This window comes from Corvus hawaiiensis, chromosome 2, assembly GCF_020740725.1.
Source record: "Corvus hawaiiensis isolate bCorHaw1 chromosome 2, bCorHaw1.pri.cur, whole genome shotgun sequence".
Taxonomy (NCBI): Eukaryota; Metazoa; Chordata; class Aves; order Passeriformes; family Corvidae; genus Corvus; species Corvus hawaiiensis.
The window spans coordinates 95,478,817-95,496,328 of NC_063214.1; the positions used below are offsets into that span (position 1 = coordinate 95,478,817).

Genomic DNA, 17,512 nt, shown 5'->3' on the forward strand with positions numbered 1-17,512 from the left:
GAACAGGTTGCCCAGAGAAACTGGGGATGCCCCATTCACAAGACAGATTTCATTCTCCCCATAGCACCCTCATAGTGCTAGTAAGTATAAGTGCAGTAGGCTTACATACAGCAACCACCTGTGGGCTGAAGCCCTGCTTCCTGGGAGGTGGCTGGATCACCTGCTGATGGGAAGTAGAGAATAACATTTTTGGGATGAGGCAAAACTCTGATGCGCCCTAAAGTAGTCAGTCCTTGCACGGCAGGGTGTGTGCAAGGATTTGGGCAGATTCCCTGGACAGATACCACCTCCTATAACCTGGGACTTTACACCTGAACAGACAAATGACCCTAGCAGACTGAGAATAAGCAATCTCTAGCACTGTACTGGAGCCTGACTTATGCCCATTGAGCCACAGTTCAGTGCAGAGTTTCTCTGCACACACGGGATCTTTGCAATTTAGATTATATATTAGTAAGAAAATGAATTATCCCAAGACTGTTGACAATGACAGAGACAAATTAAAATAATCTTGCTGGAGCTATTGACTGACATTTTTTGTTGTTGCCAGTAAAGAATCTGAGAGATTCTAGATGAGAATTCCAAGTGTTTTTCTTTCACAGGATTAGAAAGGATTCATAAACCTTGCCACAAAAACTGCTCAGCTGTTGGCTGCTGCTGCACTTCCTCCTTTACTCTCCTCACACTGATAGGAAGAATGGAATCTCCACCCACACAAGTTTTCAGCCTACTTATGCCTGAAGATTTACATTCCTGTGTAGTTATCAATACAGCCAAGGACTGAAGACATTTAAGCAGGAAAAATTCTCTGGCAAGTTTCTTTTTCCTACTTTTTTAAAATTTCTCGAGTGACTGCTCAGCCACCAATCCAACATCTCATTCCTCTCAACTGAATCTGTATAAAATTGCTGTGAGTAAACAAGAAAACTAAAGAAAATATTCTAGCAATGTTTGCTGTCGGGATCGAAATGTCTTTTTTTTCTGGCTGATATTTTTAATTGGGATTATTTCTGTAGCCTTCCATTAAGCAGATCTTTCCTCTAACCAGACTCTGGAGCTCTGAAAGTTATGCCTAAGAGGTCTCCTTGGGAGAAATCCAGAAATCAATAACTAGTTATTGTAAAACAGATTGATTTACATAATTGAAGTCTAACAACCTTTAGTTAATTATCAATCTAGTTCAGGTTATTTATGTGCAACATATTTCAAAATACAGCAAAGAGTTCCGCAAGTGAAAAGATCCAGGAACTAAACACAGAAAAGGTCTGCAAATATTTTTGTGAGTATAAGGCACAAAGGGTGGTAGCAGGCATTTCTGTTTACTTTCTTCACAGAGGAAGGGTTGGGTCCTGTATGATGATTTCATTGCCAGCTATTATTCTCTGCCTTCTTTTGAATCACACCTCTGAATACTTTTTCTTGCCTTTAGAAGGCCTCATACCAACCATCAGAATTTTACATAAATGTGTTTGATATGAGAATAATGACTTTTTTCTCCTTTTTTACCTGAGTAAACAGAGTGATTTTTAGAGACACAGAGAACTACTACTAGCAATACACCAAGCATTTCTGAAAATGAGATCCAGGAGTCTATATATGGATCCAGATAGGCCAAATCATGGCCAAAGAAATCAGAGAACATGGAATTTAGTCAATAAGAGAGACGTCAAGATGAGGAAATTCAGATTTTTTTTTTTTGGAGCAGCCATATTAATTCTAAGCCTTTCTTCATGCAGTGCTCATTGGCCATGGATAAAATGAAAGATTTGAGTCTGAAAGAGACAGTGATTCGACCTGAATTATTTGAAGTGGAAGGTGTTCCCCTCATACAGCCAATTGGCAGCACGTGGGACCAAGTGTGGAAGTTCAAAGCCAGACCTGACGATGTGCTCATCGCAACCTATGCAAAAGCAGGTTGGTGTGGGTAGGAAACAGAATAGAAAAGTTTGGCATAGTGGTTATTGTTGGCATTGAAATCTATGTTTTTCTATTGTGATTGACATTTGTTTAACTCCAAACTAGACATATTTTAAAGACATGAAGCTGTGTCAGCTGTGACTAGTAACTTCTGACTTCTTTGGCAGATGCAACAACCATCTGTTACTACTGAAGTGCAAATGGCCAAAGTCTAATGACCTATAATTGTTTCCCTTAACTGAGATTATATGCATTTATATTAATGGTGTCAATAGAAGTTTTCCACCAATATGCAGCGATTTAACAATGCCTAGAAAGAACTGATCATTACTAAGAAATAATAGAAACTGACTGTATGACTATGGAATATATCATGTATTTGGGGAATGATTTGTTGTGTAAGCTTGTAGTGATTTCTGAAAATTGATTAATTCTTTAAAATAACCAAATTAATTTAGTAATTTTGGCCAATAAAAAAAAATCACCATTAATATTAGCTATCTGGTATTTTTCTCAGTGACTGGACAATATTTCTCCTCTTCATCAGACCATTTATACTTACTACACAAGAAAACAGCAAATAACAAGCATCAATATTAATTCTGTATGAATAAAAACATGTACCGTTTTGGAGATTCAGGAACAGATATGGGAGAATTTGATCATCATAAAAAAATAATTACTTGAATTAGCAACAATTTTTAAGGGCTTTCTTTTTTGTCAGTAGGGGGAAAAAAAATGTTTTTAACAAAAAACCCCACCATAAGTTTTGTAAAACTTGAAAGCTTTTGATTTGCTCTCTGTATACTGAAGGCAAAACCACATTATTTTATCCAGCTGGGATTAAAACCTTCTAGCCACTTGTCCTGGAGTGAATGTATGATACTGTATTCCCTATCAACTGCCTTATGCCAGACATGAATCCTGTGCCTTTCTGTGTCTTTAAGATGGGTCCGAGAGAAAGAAAAAAAACCCTGAAAATAATTAAAGTTAGGATTCCATTTGACATTATGTCATGCCTGTCTGAGATGAACAACACAAGCATCTTAAGAAAGGCTGAATCTCCTGCCCAAATTGCTTTCCAATTTATCCCTTAGCCTGTTCTCTAGCTGACCTGCCACAGTACCTCAGAGGAGGTGCAGTTAACACAGTGTTGACAGCCATAAAAGGGAAGAAACACACAAGATACACTATGCTGTAACTCTTATAAAATGTTGAAGCCGCTCGGGCAGATGAAATGTTGTTCAGACTTTCATAAACATGTTTCAAATGGAAACTTTGCAAATACTGCCACTTTTTTTATATTTTCAAGCTGTATGAAATTTTTACTCACTTGAAGTTCAGGTATTGCATTTTTTTGCTCAAATTCAGTATGAAAACAAAATTGAAATACATGACTTTTTGTGAGGGATAAAAGAAGGGAGTTTTATTCCTCTCTGCAAACAATAGTGAGCTTATCCTAGTGTTTTTTTCAGTACTGGTGTGGGGGCTATTTCTTTAAGCAAGAAGAAGTCTGTCTAAAATGGAATTCCTTAAATTGTGCTTTGGGAATTACCTTTGTATGCTTAATTAGGCATTTTGCCTCTATTACACTCTCTTTCCATTTTGTCTATTATTTTCTATGCTATTCTTTCCCCCATTAGCACAGAGTCCATCCTTCTGGCTTTCAGTTCCATGGAAGAAGAAACACTTGACTATCCTGGAGGGAAACCTCTAAACATTTGACATTTTCAGGTACCACGTGGACACAGGAGATAGTGGATATGGTTCAACAAAATGGAGACACTGAGAAGTGTAAACGTGAGACTACTTACAAACGCCAGCCTTTCCTTGAGTGGTTTATCCCAGAGCCTCCATCTCTACGTTACTCAGGTGACTATTATTTCTTTTTTAGACAAAATGAAACAAAACAAGCACTTAGTGCTGATGCCACAAATTTCCTGGGAAAGGTCCTACTTGCTCTGTTCTTGAACTAAGCACCATTTTGGCTACTAAGGACCAGTTCAGTTGCTTTAACATAAACAACTAGTGCTACTCAAAGTGCTGCAAGGCTGGCAGATGTGATAGCTTCAGGTGCTACTGAAGACCATTATGTTTAGGAGTGGTATCTGAAGCTGTGTTTGATACTCCACAGTACCTAAACCAGCAGCAGATACCTATAAAATGGCAACATGGGGGCAATTGAATGCCATTCTGTGATTACAGCCTGTATGGAAGGGAAAACTATGTCATGGATGTATTTCCAAAAGGTTGATTAAAGCAGCCAGGACGGGGTCTGTGGCTCAGACCCAGGAAACAGACAGTTCCAGAGAGAGCGTCCTGCAAGGAACAGTCCCTCAGAGGTCTGCGGCGATCCCTTGGCCGCCGGGGTGCCTTCACAGGGGGTGCCTGTCTCAGCAGGCTGTCAGCTCTTCAGTGATTCAGCAGGAGTGATTTCAGCTCTTGTCCTGCGAGGCAAACCCCAGGCTAGACCAGGAGGAGAGAGACGAGAGACCCATACAGCAGTTCCGCATGGGGCAGCTTTATCAGTCCACACCCTGCGAAGGAGAGGCTAGGGACAAGCTCTCTGATCCCACAGGGGCAGAGGGCTATATCTTATAGGGATACAGGGGTGGGTGTGAGAGGGTAAAAGCCAATGGGTTACAAAGGATCTGCATAGGTCTCCAAGAGGATCATGGGTCTGTGTCCTCTCTCGCCATAGGTGCAAGGCGGCTGCCTTTTCCAGGGAGATTCTGCTGGGAGGTTGTGCAATCTCCCGATCTCAGCAGGCGTCCCCTCCAGGGCAGAGGATGGGCATACTGTACAATGGATAATGTTTTCAGTGGTTTTGCTACTGTTTCAAGTAACCGCTGCTCAGTTCTAGGGTCTAGTCATCTAAACAAGCTGTGGGACATTCAGGCAACCAGCAGGCTTCACTGGTTTGCAGTTTCTTACAAAAGTCTCCCCCAGCAAGGCCTCCATTTCCACACAAATCTTTAAGTCAGACTCTCAGGTTTGAAGCTGAAAAGCTTGACTAGCTCTGCAGAAGTGCTACTTTTGGTCTTATAAGCTAGAATGTGTTGACACGGAGAGAGACAAAAAAATGATAGATGACAGAGGATGATAGATGATGACCGAAAAAAATTATGGAGGTCATGACAGATGTTTAAAAAGGAGAAGGGAGGAGATAGCACATCTCCAAATATCACCAGATATTCCCAAGTAGTCCCATATATCCATAGCTACTGAAAATCCACTGTCATTCTCTTAGTTTCTCTTTATGTGCTATTCACAAAGTCTAGTCAGCCAGTCATATTCTTGTATCCTAGAAAGAAACAAAAATTTCTTACCTGTAAGGTGGAAGGAGATCACTAAATACTGCAAAGGACAAACTTTGGTTGGATAAATATAAATCAGTATTCATCACTATCCGTTGGAGAGCAGGAGTTAGGTATGGGCCCAAGAAAGCACGAAGATATAAATCAGTGTTTCCCCTTTTCTACTTGATTACATACATAAAACTTTCTCTAGAAACACTGAAGATGCTTATGTAATGTTGTATATGTTACACTGCTATGTAAGTGGATATGAATGATCAATGCAAGGTGAACTGCTGAAAAGTCAGTCACAATCACATGTATAAGCACAGGAAAGAAGTGCTAGTGCAATTTAGAGAACAACTCACATCTTATAATTAACATCCCACAGGTCTGGAGTTAGCTGAAGCCATGCCATCTCCACGAACAATAAAAACTCATCTGCCTGTGCAGCTGCTGCCTCCATCCTTCTGGAAACAAAACTGTAAGGTAAGGCTGAAGAGGCATACTCTACTTCAAGGGCAAAGAAAGTGACATAAACCAGGGCAGAATATGTTTTCCAGAATCTCTGTGAAAACAAAAGGTCTCCAAAAATATTTTCCCTTTAATGTGCAAAGTCCGTGCAAATCTAAAGTCATGACTAAGTTACCTGAGCTAGATTTTAGAAAATGGCAGCTTCAAAGCAAAATCTCTTAAACCTCTACCAGCAGGCTCCAAGAGAAAACTCCAGGAGATGCTCAATATCTATATAAGTATGTGCAAGTTAATTTCTCTCTCTCTCTTTTCATATCAATAAAGATAATCTACGTGGCAAGAAATGCAAAAGACAACCTGGTGTCATACTACCATTTCCACAGAATGAATAAAGGATTGCCTGATCCAGGAACCTGGGAGGAGTTTGTGGAGAAATTCATGACTGGAAAAGGTGATTAACTGCAATCAGTTGTATAAGAGATTTTGATCATTTTAAGAATGCATGGCATTGATTTATTAATTTCAGTTATGGTTTGAAATCCAGTTCTGACACTGTGGAAGGATATATGTTGAAGGTGTTTCAGTCACAATTTTTCTTCATTCACAGGTTTTTATTATTGCCCAAAGGATTAAATCTACCTTTATGCTCCCATTTTGAGAAAAAAAACCCAACTACTCTTTATTCTGTTATCATTCAGAAAAATATATGGCAATTTTCAGTCTTAATCTCTTGTCTCTGAGATTAAAAGAAGCCAGTTGAAAAGGAACAATGGTTTAATTGGTTTTACTCTAGACTGATAAAATTAGAAATTTTAAAAAGAAATTGAGGGTTAATTTTGCTAGAAATGTGCAGTGTGAATTTGAGATAAGGGAGTCTTTGTACCTAAATTAATGTATCTAAAAATCAGGCATCTGAACAAAGACAGTTATCTAACTAAGGGCAGGCAACCCCAGAAGCTGATTCATCTGTTTCTAAAAGAGGTGCTGATATCACAGGATATCCAAGAAACAAAACCTGGTCAAGTGTGTGTCAGTTTACAGTTTGGGTCATTAAAGCTTCCTTTGGTCATTAATATTTTTACCACCATGTAGGCCTAGAAATACCAGTGGCTGGGCCGGCATAAGAATCTCACGTCCAAAGGAGGCCTTATGTCTTGTGTTTGACCAGATCATCCTGGGAGCCATCTGTCCCAGTGCAGACATCTAGAACATATCTACTTCTATCTTAGCTAATGTACTAGTTTGAAAACAAACCAGTGGGAGGCACCAAGTCAGAATAACAATTTAATGGAAATTAAAGAAAAGGGGAAAAAAAAAGGTAAAAGAAAACACTGTCAAACTGACAGAGTCAAGGTACAACCTGACACCCTGTTAGGCAGGGTGGTGGTAGCAGTCTGGTAGAATGGTGGCTGCAGTCCTCTGAAGCAGTGATCCTGTAGTAAAAGAGTCTGCTCTTCCTCAGGAAGTCCAGTGGTGGCTGTGTAGCTCCTGTCCTCTGGAAATCCAATGGGAAGCCAGTGTCTCTGGTGTTCAGCCTCAGCTTATATCCACGATGGGATGCTTGGTTCCTCCCTCTGGGTGGAGCATCTCACAATGGGGTAATGAGTCATGAGGCCAAGTGTTGATTAGGCTCATTAACAGAAGATAGTCCGGAGGGAGTTATCTCTGAGTCAGGCGGCAGGACAATGATGGGCAATTAACAGAAAGACAGTCTGGGGGGAGGAGGCAAGGAAACACTGCCCCACCTGATTTCAACAGCTGATGGAGATGGTAATAGAATACACTGCAACCCAGGACATTATCCACCCCTTATTCTATTACCATCTACATTATCCCAAATCAATACCTTCTTAAACTCTAAAACACACATACATATATGTAGGTTACGGGGGTTCTGGGGTCCTGTCGGGATGGCCGGACGTAGACGGTGACGGATGGAGACGAGAGATCTCTATAGGCAGGTCTTGGGACACAGCCGGTTTATTGTAAAGGGCGTGGGTATTGGGGCACTGCTCAGAGCTGCTAGACTCAGCTCTGAGCAGGCCCAAGAGAGCAAGAGAGTGAACGGGTGAGAGAGAGAGTGTAAGAGCAAGAGTGGAAGAGAGAGCAGGAGAATAGAATGGAAGAGAGAATGAGAATGTCTGAAGTCCTGGTTACAATACAATAAATCATCTTCTGCACTGAATATTCTAATTGTCACTAACCAATCTAATACAAGATACAAATCCTATAGCATTTACATACAGCCTATAAGAGTTCTTATATTACCATAGAGTGTTACATCTTAACTTCTAAAAACTACTCTTTGGACCCCTTCTGCTGAGCTAGTAGGGTCTGCTCTGACCCTTGGACCTGTTTGCAAGCAGAGGGTATTGTTCCATCAAGAGGGGATTACTTCAGTGGCCATACCATTGTTTTCTAGTTGTTCAGTAACTAAGACCTGGTATTTCAAAAGTGGCTTTCATTTCGATGTTGCCTGTAGTTTTCATATTCCCAAAATCTTTTGTCAGGCAATCATATTTCCAAGGCTTTCCTGTTTCATCTTCCCCAACATATATATATATATATATATATATACACAGTGAAATCTACACACCGTTCTCACCTAAGATTAGGTCTCCTTGTGGTACACAACGGGTTTCCCCATCTTTCTGCATTACCCACCAAGTGCAACCAGGTCCTTGAGCAAAGACAATCCCACGGATGGGTTTGCCTTTGCCTGAGGTGGGATTAATCCAAACAGTCTTTCCTAAAATACCTCTCAGGTGTACCGCAGGGACTCTATCTCCATCCACTGTGTGCAAGGGTTCAGACTCGGCGGGACCAGCTCGATTGATGGACCCTCGGGTATTGACTATCCAGGTGGCCTTTGCTAAGTTCACTTCCCAATTTTTGAAGGTCCCCCCACCAAGTGCCTTCAGGGTGGTTTTAAGTAGTCCATTGCAGCGTTCAACTTTTCCGGCAGCTGGTGCATGATAAGGAATATGATATATCCATTCGATACCATGTTCTCTGGCCCAGGTGTTGATGAGGCTGTTCTTAAAATGAGTCCCGTTGTCCGACTCGATCCTGTCAGGGGTGCCATGTCTCCACAGGACTTGCTTTTCCAGGCCCAGGATGGTGTTCCGGGCTGTAGCATGAGGCACAGGGTAGGTCTCCAGCCATCCAGTGGTTGCTTCAACCATGGTCAACACGTAGTGCTTGCCTTGGCGGGTTTGGGGAAGGGTGATGTAGTCAACTTGCCAGGCTTCACCATACCTGTACTTTGACCATCGTCCACCATACCACAGAGGCTTCACCCGCTTGGCCTGTTTGATTGCAGCACAGGTCTCACAACTGTGGATGACCTGTGAGATGCTGTCCATGGAAAGGTCCACCCCTCGGTCACGGGCCCATCGGTATGTTGCATCTCTCCCTGATGACCAGAGGCATCATGGGCCCAACGAGCTAGGAATAATTCTCCCTTGTGCTGCCAGTCCAGATCCACCTGTGATACTTTCACCTTGGCAGCTCGGTCCACCTGCTCGTTGTTGCAATGTTCTTCATTAGCCCGACTCTTGGGTACGTGCGCATCCACGTGTCGAACCTTCACCGTCAGCTTCTCTACTCGGGCAGCGATGTCCTGCCAAATCTCAGCGGCCCAGATGGGTTTCCCTCTGCGCTGCCAGTTGGCCTTTCTCCAGCGATCCAGCCATCCCCACAGAGCATTAGCTACCATCCATGAGTCGGTGTAGAGATAGAGCCTTGGCCACTTCTCTCGTTCAGCAATATCCAAAGCCAGCTGGACGGCTTTAAGCTCTGCAACCTGACTCGATCCACCTTGTCCCTCGGTAGCTTGTGCAACTCGTCGTGTGGGGCTCCATACTGCAGCTTTCCACTTTCGATTAGCGCCTACAATTCGGCAGGAACCATCAGTGAAGAGGGCATAACGTCTTTCAGTCTCCGGTAGCTCATTATATGGTGGGGCTTCCTCAGCACGAGTCACTTGCTCTTCCTCTTCTTCAGAGGATAATCCAAAAGTCTCACCTTCAGGCCAGTTTGTTATAATTTCTAGAATCCCAGGGCGATTCGGGTTTCCAATACGGGCACGCTGTGTGATGAGGGCGATCCACTTGCTCCATGTGGTGTCGGTGGCGTGATGCGTGGAAGGAACCTTTCCCTTGAACATCCAACCCAGCACCGGTAGTCGGGGTGCCAGAAGCAACTGTGCTTCAGTGCCAATTACCTCTGAGGCAGCTTGGACTCCTTCATAGGCTGCCAAGATTTCCTTCTCTGTGGGAGTGTAGTTGGCTTCAGATCCTCTGTAGCTTCGGCTCCAGAATCCCAGTGGTCGGCCACGAGTCTCACCAGGCACCTTCTGCCAGAGGCTCCAGGACAGACCATTGTTCCCGGCTGCAGAGTAGAGCACGTTCTTCACCTCTGGTCCTGTCCTGACTGGGCCAAGGGCTACCGCATGAGCGATTTCCTGCTTGATCTGGGCGAAGGCTTGCTGCTGTTCAGGGCCCCAGTGGAAATGGTTCTTCTTGCGGGTAACCAGGTAGAGAGGGCTCACGATCTGGCTGTACTCGGGAATGTGCATCCTCCAGAAACCTATGGCGCCTAGGAAAGCTTGTGTTTCCTTCTTGCTGGTCGGTGGAGACATCGCAGTGATCTTATTGATGACCTCGGTGGGAATCTGACGTCGTCCATCTTGCCACTTTACTCCCAGGAACTGGATCTCTCGGGCAGGTCCCTTGACTTTGCTCCTTTTGATGGCAAAGCCAGCTTCCAGGAGAATCTGGATGATTTTCTCTCCTTTCTCAAACACTTCCTTTGCTGTGTTTCCCCACACGATGATGTCATCGATGTATTGCAGATGTTCTGGAGCCTCACCCTTTTCCAATGCAGTCTGGATCAGTCCGTGGCAAATGGTGGGACTGTGCTTCCACCCCTGGGGCAGTCGGTTCCAGGTGTATTGCACACCCTTCCAGGTAAAAGCAAACTGGGGCCTGCATTCTGCTGCCAAAGGAATGGAGAAGAAGGCATTGGCAATGTCAATAGTGGCGTACCACTTCGCTGCTTTGGACTCCAGCTCGTACTGAAGTTCCAACATATCCGGCACAGCGGCGCTCAATGGTGGCGTGACCTCATTCAGGCCACGGTAGTCCACCATCAGCCTCCATTCTCCACTGGACTTACGCACTGGCCATATAGGGCTGTTGAAAGGTGAATGGGCCTTGCTGACCACCCCTTGGCTCTCCAGTTTGCGAATCATCTCATGGATGGGAACCACAGAGTCTCTGTCGGTGCGGTATTGCCGGCGGTGCACTGTTGCTGTGGCGATTGGCACCTGTTGTTCTGCAACTCTTAGCAGTCCCACGGCAGAGGGGTCATCTGAGAGGCCAGGCAATGTACTCAGTTGTCTGATATCTTCTGTCTCCACAGCAGCTATCCCAAAAGCCCAACGATGTCCTTTTGGGTCCTTGAAATATCCATTTCTGAGATAGTCTATGCCGAGAATGCACGGGGCCTCCGGGCCAGTCACGATGGGGTGTTTCTGCCACTCGTTCCCAGTTAAACTCACTTCAGCTTCCAGTACAGTCAGCTGCTGGGATCCTCCTGTCACCCCAGAAATGGAAATGGGTTCTGCTCCCACATACCTTGATGGCATCAGAGTACATTGAGCACCGGTGTCAACCAAAGCCGTGTATCTTTGTGGGTCAGATGTGCCAGGCCATCGGACCCACACAGTCCAAAAGACCCGATTCTCCCTTTCCTCTACCTGGCTAGAGGCAGGGCCCCTCTATTCCTGGTCATGTTGCATGTTGCTCTCTTCCGGTGAATACGTTCCTGCGGTCCCTTCAAGAGGATCGGTCATATTATCATTCCGGTACCGTCTGGAGTTCTGTGTGCAGGAGACCAGAGCAATGTTGACTCTAGATGCGCTTCTTGTGGTAGTTGTCCCTCTTTTTAGTTCACGTACCCGAGCTGCTAAGGAGGAGGTGGGTTTTCCATCCCACTTACTCATGTCTTCTCCATGTTCCTGAAGGAAAAACCAGAGGTTACCTCGTGGGGTGTATCCTCTCTCCCTGGTTGGGGGTCGCCGGCTCCTAATGGCAGAGACTCTTGTTGGTTCTGGTGGGATGTGGTAAATCTCTTCCTTAAGTTCCTTTTTCAGTTTCTGATGGCCTTCTTCAATCAAGCTCCGGACTTGCTCAGCCAAAAGACTTGTTTCCACGGATGAGACATGGGTGCGAAACGGGGCTGTGACGGTGTCCTCGTAAATCCTCGGTTTGTTCACCAAGACGCCCACCCTGTCCTCGCCTTCCCTCCATTGCAGCGTTGCCAGGTAACGGGAGTATATCTCTGGTCCAAGGCGTGCGAACCTCAACCACATCTGTGACGTGCACTGGACACCATCTGGGCTCTTAGGAAATCTCTCATCTTCTGAGAAAATGATCTCCAGCACAGCCAATTCCCTCAGGCACCGGATACCTTGTTCCATTGTGCTCCATTTTCCTTGGTGCACCTGGAGGTCTTCTTTACAAAGGTACCTGTCCCTTACACTTGTAAGCAGTCGCCGCCAGAGGCTGAGGGTTTCTTGGGTTCTCCCGATCCCCTGGTCAATGACCACATCCCGGGACAGAGATCCCAGTTGCCTGGCCTCACTTCCGTCCAGAATGGTGTCATTGGCTGCAGCGTCCCAGATGCGGAGCAGCCAGGTCAGGATAGACTCGTTCGTCTGGCAGGTGAATTCCCTCCGCAGGTCTCGCAGCTCACCCAGGGATAGCGACCGAGTGATGATCTCTGGTTCTGCCTCTTCTGCTGGGTGCGAAGGTCCTGCTGCATCCTCGTCAGTCACTATGCGGACTGATTTGCTTTTTGATTTCTTCTTCTGCACGGGGGCAACTGCAATTGGTTTAGGCTGTTCTGGTTCAGTGATGGTTTGCATGGGGACGCTGACAGTGCTTTTGGTTCCTTTCTCCTCTGAGTCAGTCTGCGTAGACATGGACACTGTTGTTTTACATTTGGTTCCTTTCTCCTCTGTGACAGTCTGTGTAGAGATGGACACTGTTGCTTTTTGTTTGGTTCCTTTCTCCTCTGTGTCGGTCTGCGTAGAGATGGATGCAGTTGCTTTGCTCTTGGTTCCTTTCTCCTCTGTGACGGTCTGCGTAGAAATGGATGCGGTTGCTTTGCTTTTGGTTCCTTTCTCCTCTGTGACGGTCTGCGTAGAGATGGATGCGGTTGCTTTGCTTTTGGTTCCTTTCTCCTCTGTGACGGTCTGCGTAGAGATGGATGCGGTTGCTTTGCTTTTGGTTCCTTTCTCCTCTGTGACGGTCTGCGTAGAGATGGATGCGGTTGCTTTGCTTTTGGTTCCTTTCTCCTCTGTGACGGTCTGCATAGACATGGATGCGGTTGCTTTGCTTTTGGTTCCTTTCTCCTCTGTGACGGTCTGCGTAGAGATGGATGCGGTTGCTTTGCTTTTGGTTCCTTTCTCCTCTGTGACGGTCTGCGTAGAGATGGATGCGGTTGCTTTGCTTTTGGTTCCTTTCTGTGTGACAGTCTGCGTAGACATGGTATTTGCTGCTTTGCTCCTTTTTACCTCCTCCTCAAGCAGACGTTGCACCACACTAAGTAGTGTTTTGTTTCTAAGCATGGTGTACACAATGCAGGCCATAGAGAAAAAAGAGAAGAGAACTGACAAGAAGATTATACCATCCTTAACATCCAGAGGGAACTCAATTTTTTCAAAAACTGCTGTGCCTGGCCTAAAAGGCTGGAAGAAACCACTCTCTACTCCTCCCACCAGGGGCTGGCTGTGATTGTTGAAGAGGTCCCAGACATAGGAGCCCAGACTAGGACAGCCAAACAAAATTGAGTATATATTCCGAATGGTATTCATCGCCTCACAGGTTATTATGCTATAGACATAATAAACCAATAAAGCAATTCTCATACCATTCCCTGGTTTTAACAGGAGTAATACAACAGGCAGGTAGTTCCCCATGTGAGGAAAAATATAGAGAGCAAGATACAGTACCCATGCAGACCAGCTGAGCACCATGGTGAATAGATTTCTGTTTATACAAAATTGTAATTCTGACCTTTTCTCAGAGCAAGCCCCACATTGGGCGCCAAATTATGTACTAGTTTGAAAACAAACCAGTGGGAGGCACCAAGTCAGAATAACAATTTAATGGAAATTAAAGAAAAGGGGAAAAAAAAAGGTAAAAGAAAACACTGTCAAACTGACAGAGTCAAGGTACAACCTGACACCCTGTTAGGCAGGGTGGTGGTAGCAGTCTGGTAGAACGGTGGCTGCAGTCCTCTGAAGCAGTGATCCTGTAGTAAAAGAGTCTGCTCGTCCTCAGGAAGTCCAGTGGTGGCTGTGTAGCTCCTGTCCTCTGGAAATCCAGTGGGAAGCCAGTGTCTCTGGTGTTCAGCCTCAGCTTATATCCACGATGGGATGCTTGGTTCCTCCCTCTGGGTGGAGCATCTCACAATGGGGTAATGAGTCATGAGGCCAAGTGTTGATTAGGCTCATTAACAGAAGATAGTCCGGAGGGAGTTATCTCTGAGTCAGGCGGCAGGACAATGATGGGCAATTAACAGAAAGATAGTCTGGGGGGAGGAGGCAAGGAAACACTGCCCCACCTGATTTCAACAGCTGATGGAGATGGTAATAGAATACACTGCAACCCAGGACACTAATCATTTTGACACTTGCTGGAGAGAAGCAGGCACTTCTGACAGCATAGCAAATATTTAAACCAGGTAGAATCATAGAATAACACAATGGAATTTTGTTGTCTGTATGGTTCTAACCCCTGCCCTGCTCAAAGCAGGGACAATTAAGACAAGCCTTGTCCAGGTGATCAAATGAATACTGGAAATGTGTGTTTCCATTGACCATAATGCATTTGCATTTGTTGCCCTCTAAAACTACACATGAATCCTGCTCTGAGCATCCATACACCTGAGGGATTAATAGCAAAAATGCTGTAATAAGCACAGTGCACAGCAGTGCTTATCACAGCCATAGTGATTCAAAACCAGCTTGGAAATTCACAGGTACTGGTTAAGAGGGAAACATGAGTGCTACGTGTTAAAGACAGTTGGGGCATTTATAGCTGCTGCTGCTATTACTTCTTTTTCAGTCCTCTGGGGTTCCTGGTATGACCACGTAAAAGGATGGTGGAAGGCAAAAGATAAGCACCGTATTCTCTATCTCTTCTATGAAGATATGAAGGAGGTAAAAGGCAGAACATATGTTTATAGAGCTCTGAAGTATGTAAGTCTAGTAGATACTACTACAAGCAACAGTTTTGTATTACTTGATCTTCTTATCAGATCTTCTTATCTGATCTTCTCTGTTTGAGAACTGCATCTCTAACACTATGTTTGATTTCTTTGCCTTTCCTAGCTCTCCATCTTATCCCATTGTAATTGTCTCTGCAGAATCCAAAGCAAGAAATTCAGAAGATTGCCAAATTCCTTGAGAAGGATCTGAGCCAGGAGGTTCTAAACAAAATAGTCCATAGCACCTCATTTGAGGTAATGAAGAACAATCCCATGGCAAACTACACTGAAGACTTTCAAGGAATAATGGATCACTCCATTTCCCCATTCATGAGAAAAGGTACTGAGGTCTGTTAGTGACATCAACTCTGGTTGTCATTCTGTTTTGAAATAAGCATTGAAGTAAAAGTATCTGATAAGTTATGGATAATGAGCTTCAGGAAATACTGGTAAATTAATCTTTTCTCTTTTTTTGCTTTTCTGTTTCTTAGGGACTGTTGCAGACTGGAAGAATCATTTCACTGTGGCTCAGAATGAGAAATTTGATGAAGATTATAAGAAGAAAATGTCTGATACCTCTCTTGTTTTTCGCATGGAACTGTAATTACTTGCAATGGAACTTAATGATCTTCAGCCTTTTCCATGTCATATATTTTGCTTTTCCTTCACAAAATGTCAGTGTCCCTAAGAATCCAAGATCTCTCTTTCACACATCACTGATTTTTCATTACTGAGAGAGTGCCCAAATTATGCCAAAGTTTAGTAATTCCACTGAACACTTCTGAAATAATTCCACTGAACACTTCTCAGTCACCCCTACCACAGCAACTTTCAGCATTAATAAAAATATTTCAGACATGCTGTGAGTTTTGGTCTCTGTAAAGCTGCAGTTGATATTGCTGGCATTTTCAAATCAAACTCTTAACAGAAACTAGGAACCAACAGGAAAAAAGGTGTTAAAGGAGTGCAACAGGTCGTAATCAATAAATAACAATAAACAAATTTAAAGGTGGTCAAGTATAAAGAGACCAACAGAAGTCCACAAAGTAGAATAAATTTAATTTGGTCTCATTTTAAGTTGGACATTATAAATGCTGTTGAGATGAAAGCAGTATTTCCAAGAATACTGAATACCCATTACTTCCTTTGATAAAATTTGCTGAAGGGCTGAACAGAGGCATTTATCTACAGTCTAGCTGTGGACACAGTAGTCCTTATTGCATCTCACACTTGCCTCCTGAACTGGATATCACAGTGTTCTGCTAACATTTGGAAAATTCTGAAAGTTGGTGTGAACCAGGTGGGGAGACAGTGCTGCAACCTCTTCACTGTTGTAAAAGTGTTCATCAGATGCCTCACTCCATTGCCTTCTCCTTCATCTCACTCTTAATCAAATATATAAACATCTCATTGAGGGCTCTTAGTTGCAACAGGGCCTGGTAGGTACAGGAAAATAAAAACTAGTTCTGCTTCAGCATTAGTACCATAACTACAGCCATGCTTTGAGCTTGCACAAAATTAAGTAAAGTAATTCATAACCCATTTAATTATAGGCAACTGTTACCAATCCACTTTTGGATTTCAAGTGCCATCATTGAGCTTGGCACACAAAAAAGGCCATAAAGACTTCCTGCTTAACTGAGTTTTCACTCTGGATGTCAGAAGGAACAGAATGTAGATTACAGCAGCTAAAGGAAAATACCGTTTCAGTCTCATTTAGTCTCATTTAATCTAGCTTAGTCTAGTTTAATACAAAAAAATGTTTGCTGGGGATATTTTCTCTTTGGCTCATGGAGAGTTAAAAGTGAGCTAAAAATCTGTAGCAATATGAGCAGCTGTCAAATGCAAAGTTCAATTCAGGCTACCTATTTAATTCACATATCTAAAATGAATACAGTCATAAAGGGCAGCATATATCTAAAGTGAATGCAATCATAAAGGGCAGGAATACCTTGCATCAATTTGAAAACAAACAAAAAGCTGCCTGTTAAATGTAGGAGTTACATTGTCCTGGCCCATTGAGTTTTCCCCAAAAATGCAGGAATCACTGAAACTGGAAACACATATTTATTACATTAGCGCAACTTTTTTTTTTTTTAAGACTTCAGGCCAACAGATTCCTGTCCACAAACAAAGGATGACTCAGTAAAATGACTACCTGATAAAAAATTATCTGTCACAGGCACGGCTGTTCATCACAGTAAGGCTAAATACCAGCTTGAGGAGCTTTTCGCTACTTGTTTGGTTTTTGTTTATGATTAACTTGATTTACTGTCTCACTACTGCAAGTATAAGGAATAGGTGCTGCCTGCTCTCTCAGATATTTCCATTCTCTTGCATTGCTCTATGAAACCACGAGTCAGCACAGCTTGTCAATCTAATCCTCATTCAGTGCCACAAGAGGTATCACTAAATGGAAAACATGCTTAACTCAGTAGCTTGGTGACATTTTATGAGCAAGGCTGTACAAAAGGTCACACAAATGACCTGTTTACTTCTCCCTTGAAATCTCTGAACTATCAGAAAAGCAAAATGCTGACAGTGGC

At 43.7% G+C, this 17,512-nt stretch overlaps 1 protein-coding gene across 4 annotated transcripts; it reads left to right on the forward strand.

Annotated features, from left to right (window-relative positions):
• Window positions 1-728: 728 nt before the first annotated feature.
• On the forward strand, window positions 729-15,824 carry SULT1C4 (sulfotransferase family 1C member 4). 4 transcript variants are annotated; one of them, XM_048326821.1, is made up of 8 exons: window positions 729-811; window positions 1,737-1,914; window positions 3,652-3,789; window positions 5,605-5,702; window positions 6,012-6,138; window positions 14,825-14,919; window positions 15,126-15,306; window positions 15,458-15,824. In XM_048326821.1, exons 2-8 carry the CDS (start codon window positions 1,749-1,751, stop codon window positions 15,568-15,570), a joined length of 918 nt encoding a protein of 305 aa, XP_048182778.1. In that variant the 5' UTR covers window positions 729-811; window positions 1,737-1,748; the 3' UTR covers window positions 15,571-15,824. The 4 variants fall into 4 exon arrangements, with proteins under 4 accessions (XP_048182778.1, XP_048182804.1, XP_048182787.1 ...); XM_048326847.1 differs by lacking the exon at window positions 729-811 and adding an exon at window positions 818-910; XM_048326830.1 differs by lacking the exon at window positions 729-811 and adding an exon at window positions 1,206-1,263.
• The last annotated feature ends 1,688 nt before the right edge of the window (window positions 15,825-17,512 follow it).

Coding starts and splice junctions, on each gene's coding strand:
- SULT1C4 (XM_048326821.1), top strand. CDS start 1,749: ATGGATAAAATGAAAGATTTGAGTCTGAAAGAGACAGTGATTCGACCT. Junction 1,915..3,651: donor CGCAACCTATGCAAAAGCAG/GTTGGTGTGGGT, acceptor TGACATTTTCAG/GTACCACGTGGACACAGGAG. Junction 5,703..6,011: donor TCTGGAAACAAAACTGTAAG/GTAAGGCTGAAG, acceptor ATATCAATAAAG/ATAATCTACGTGGCAAGAAA.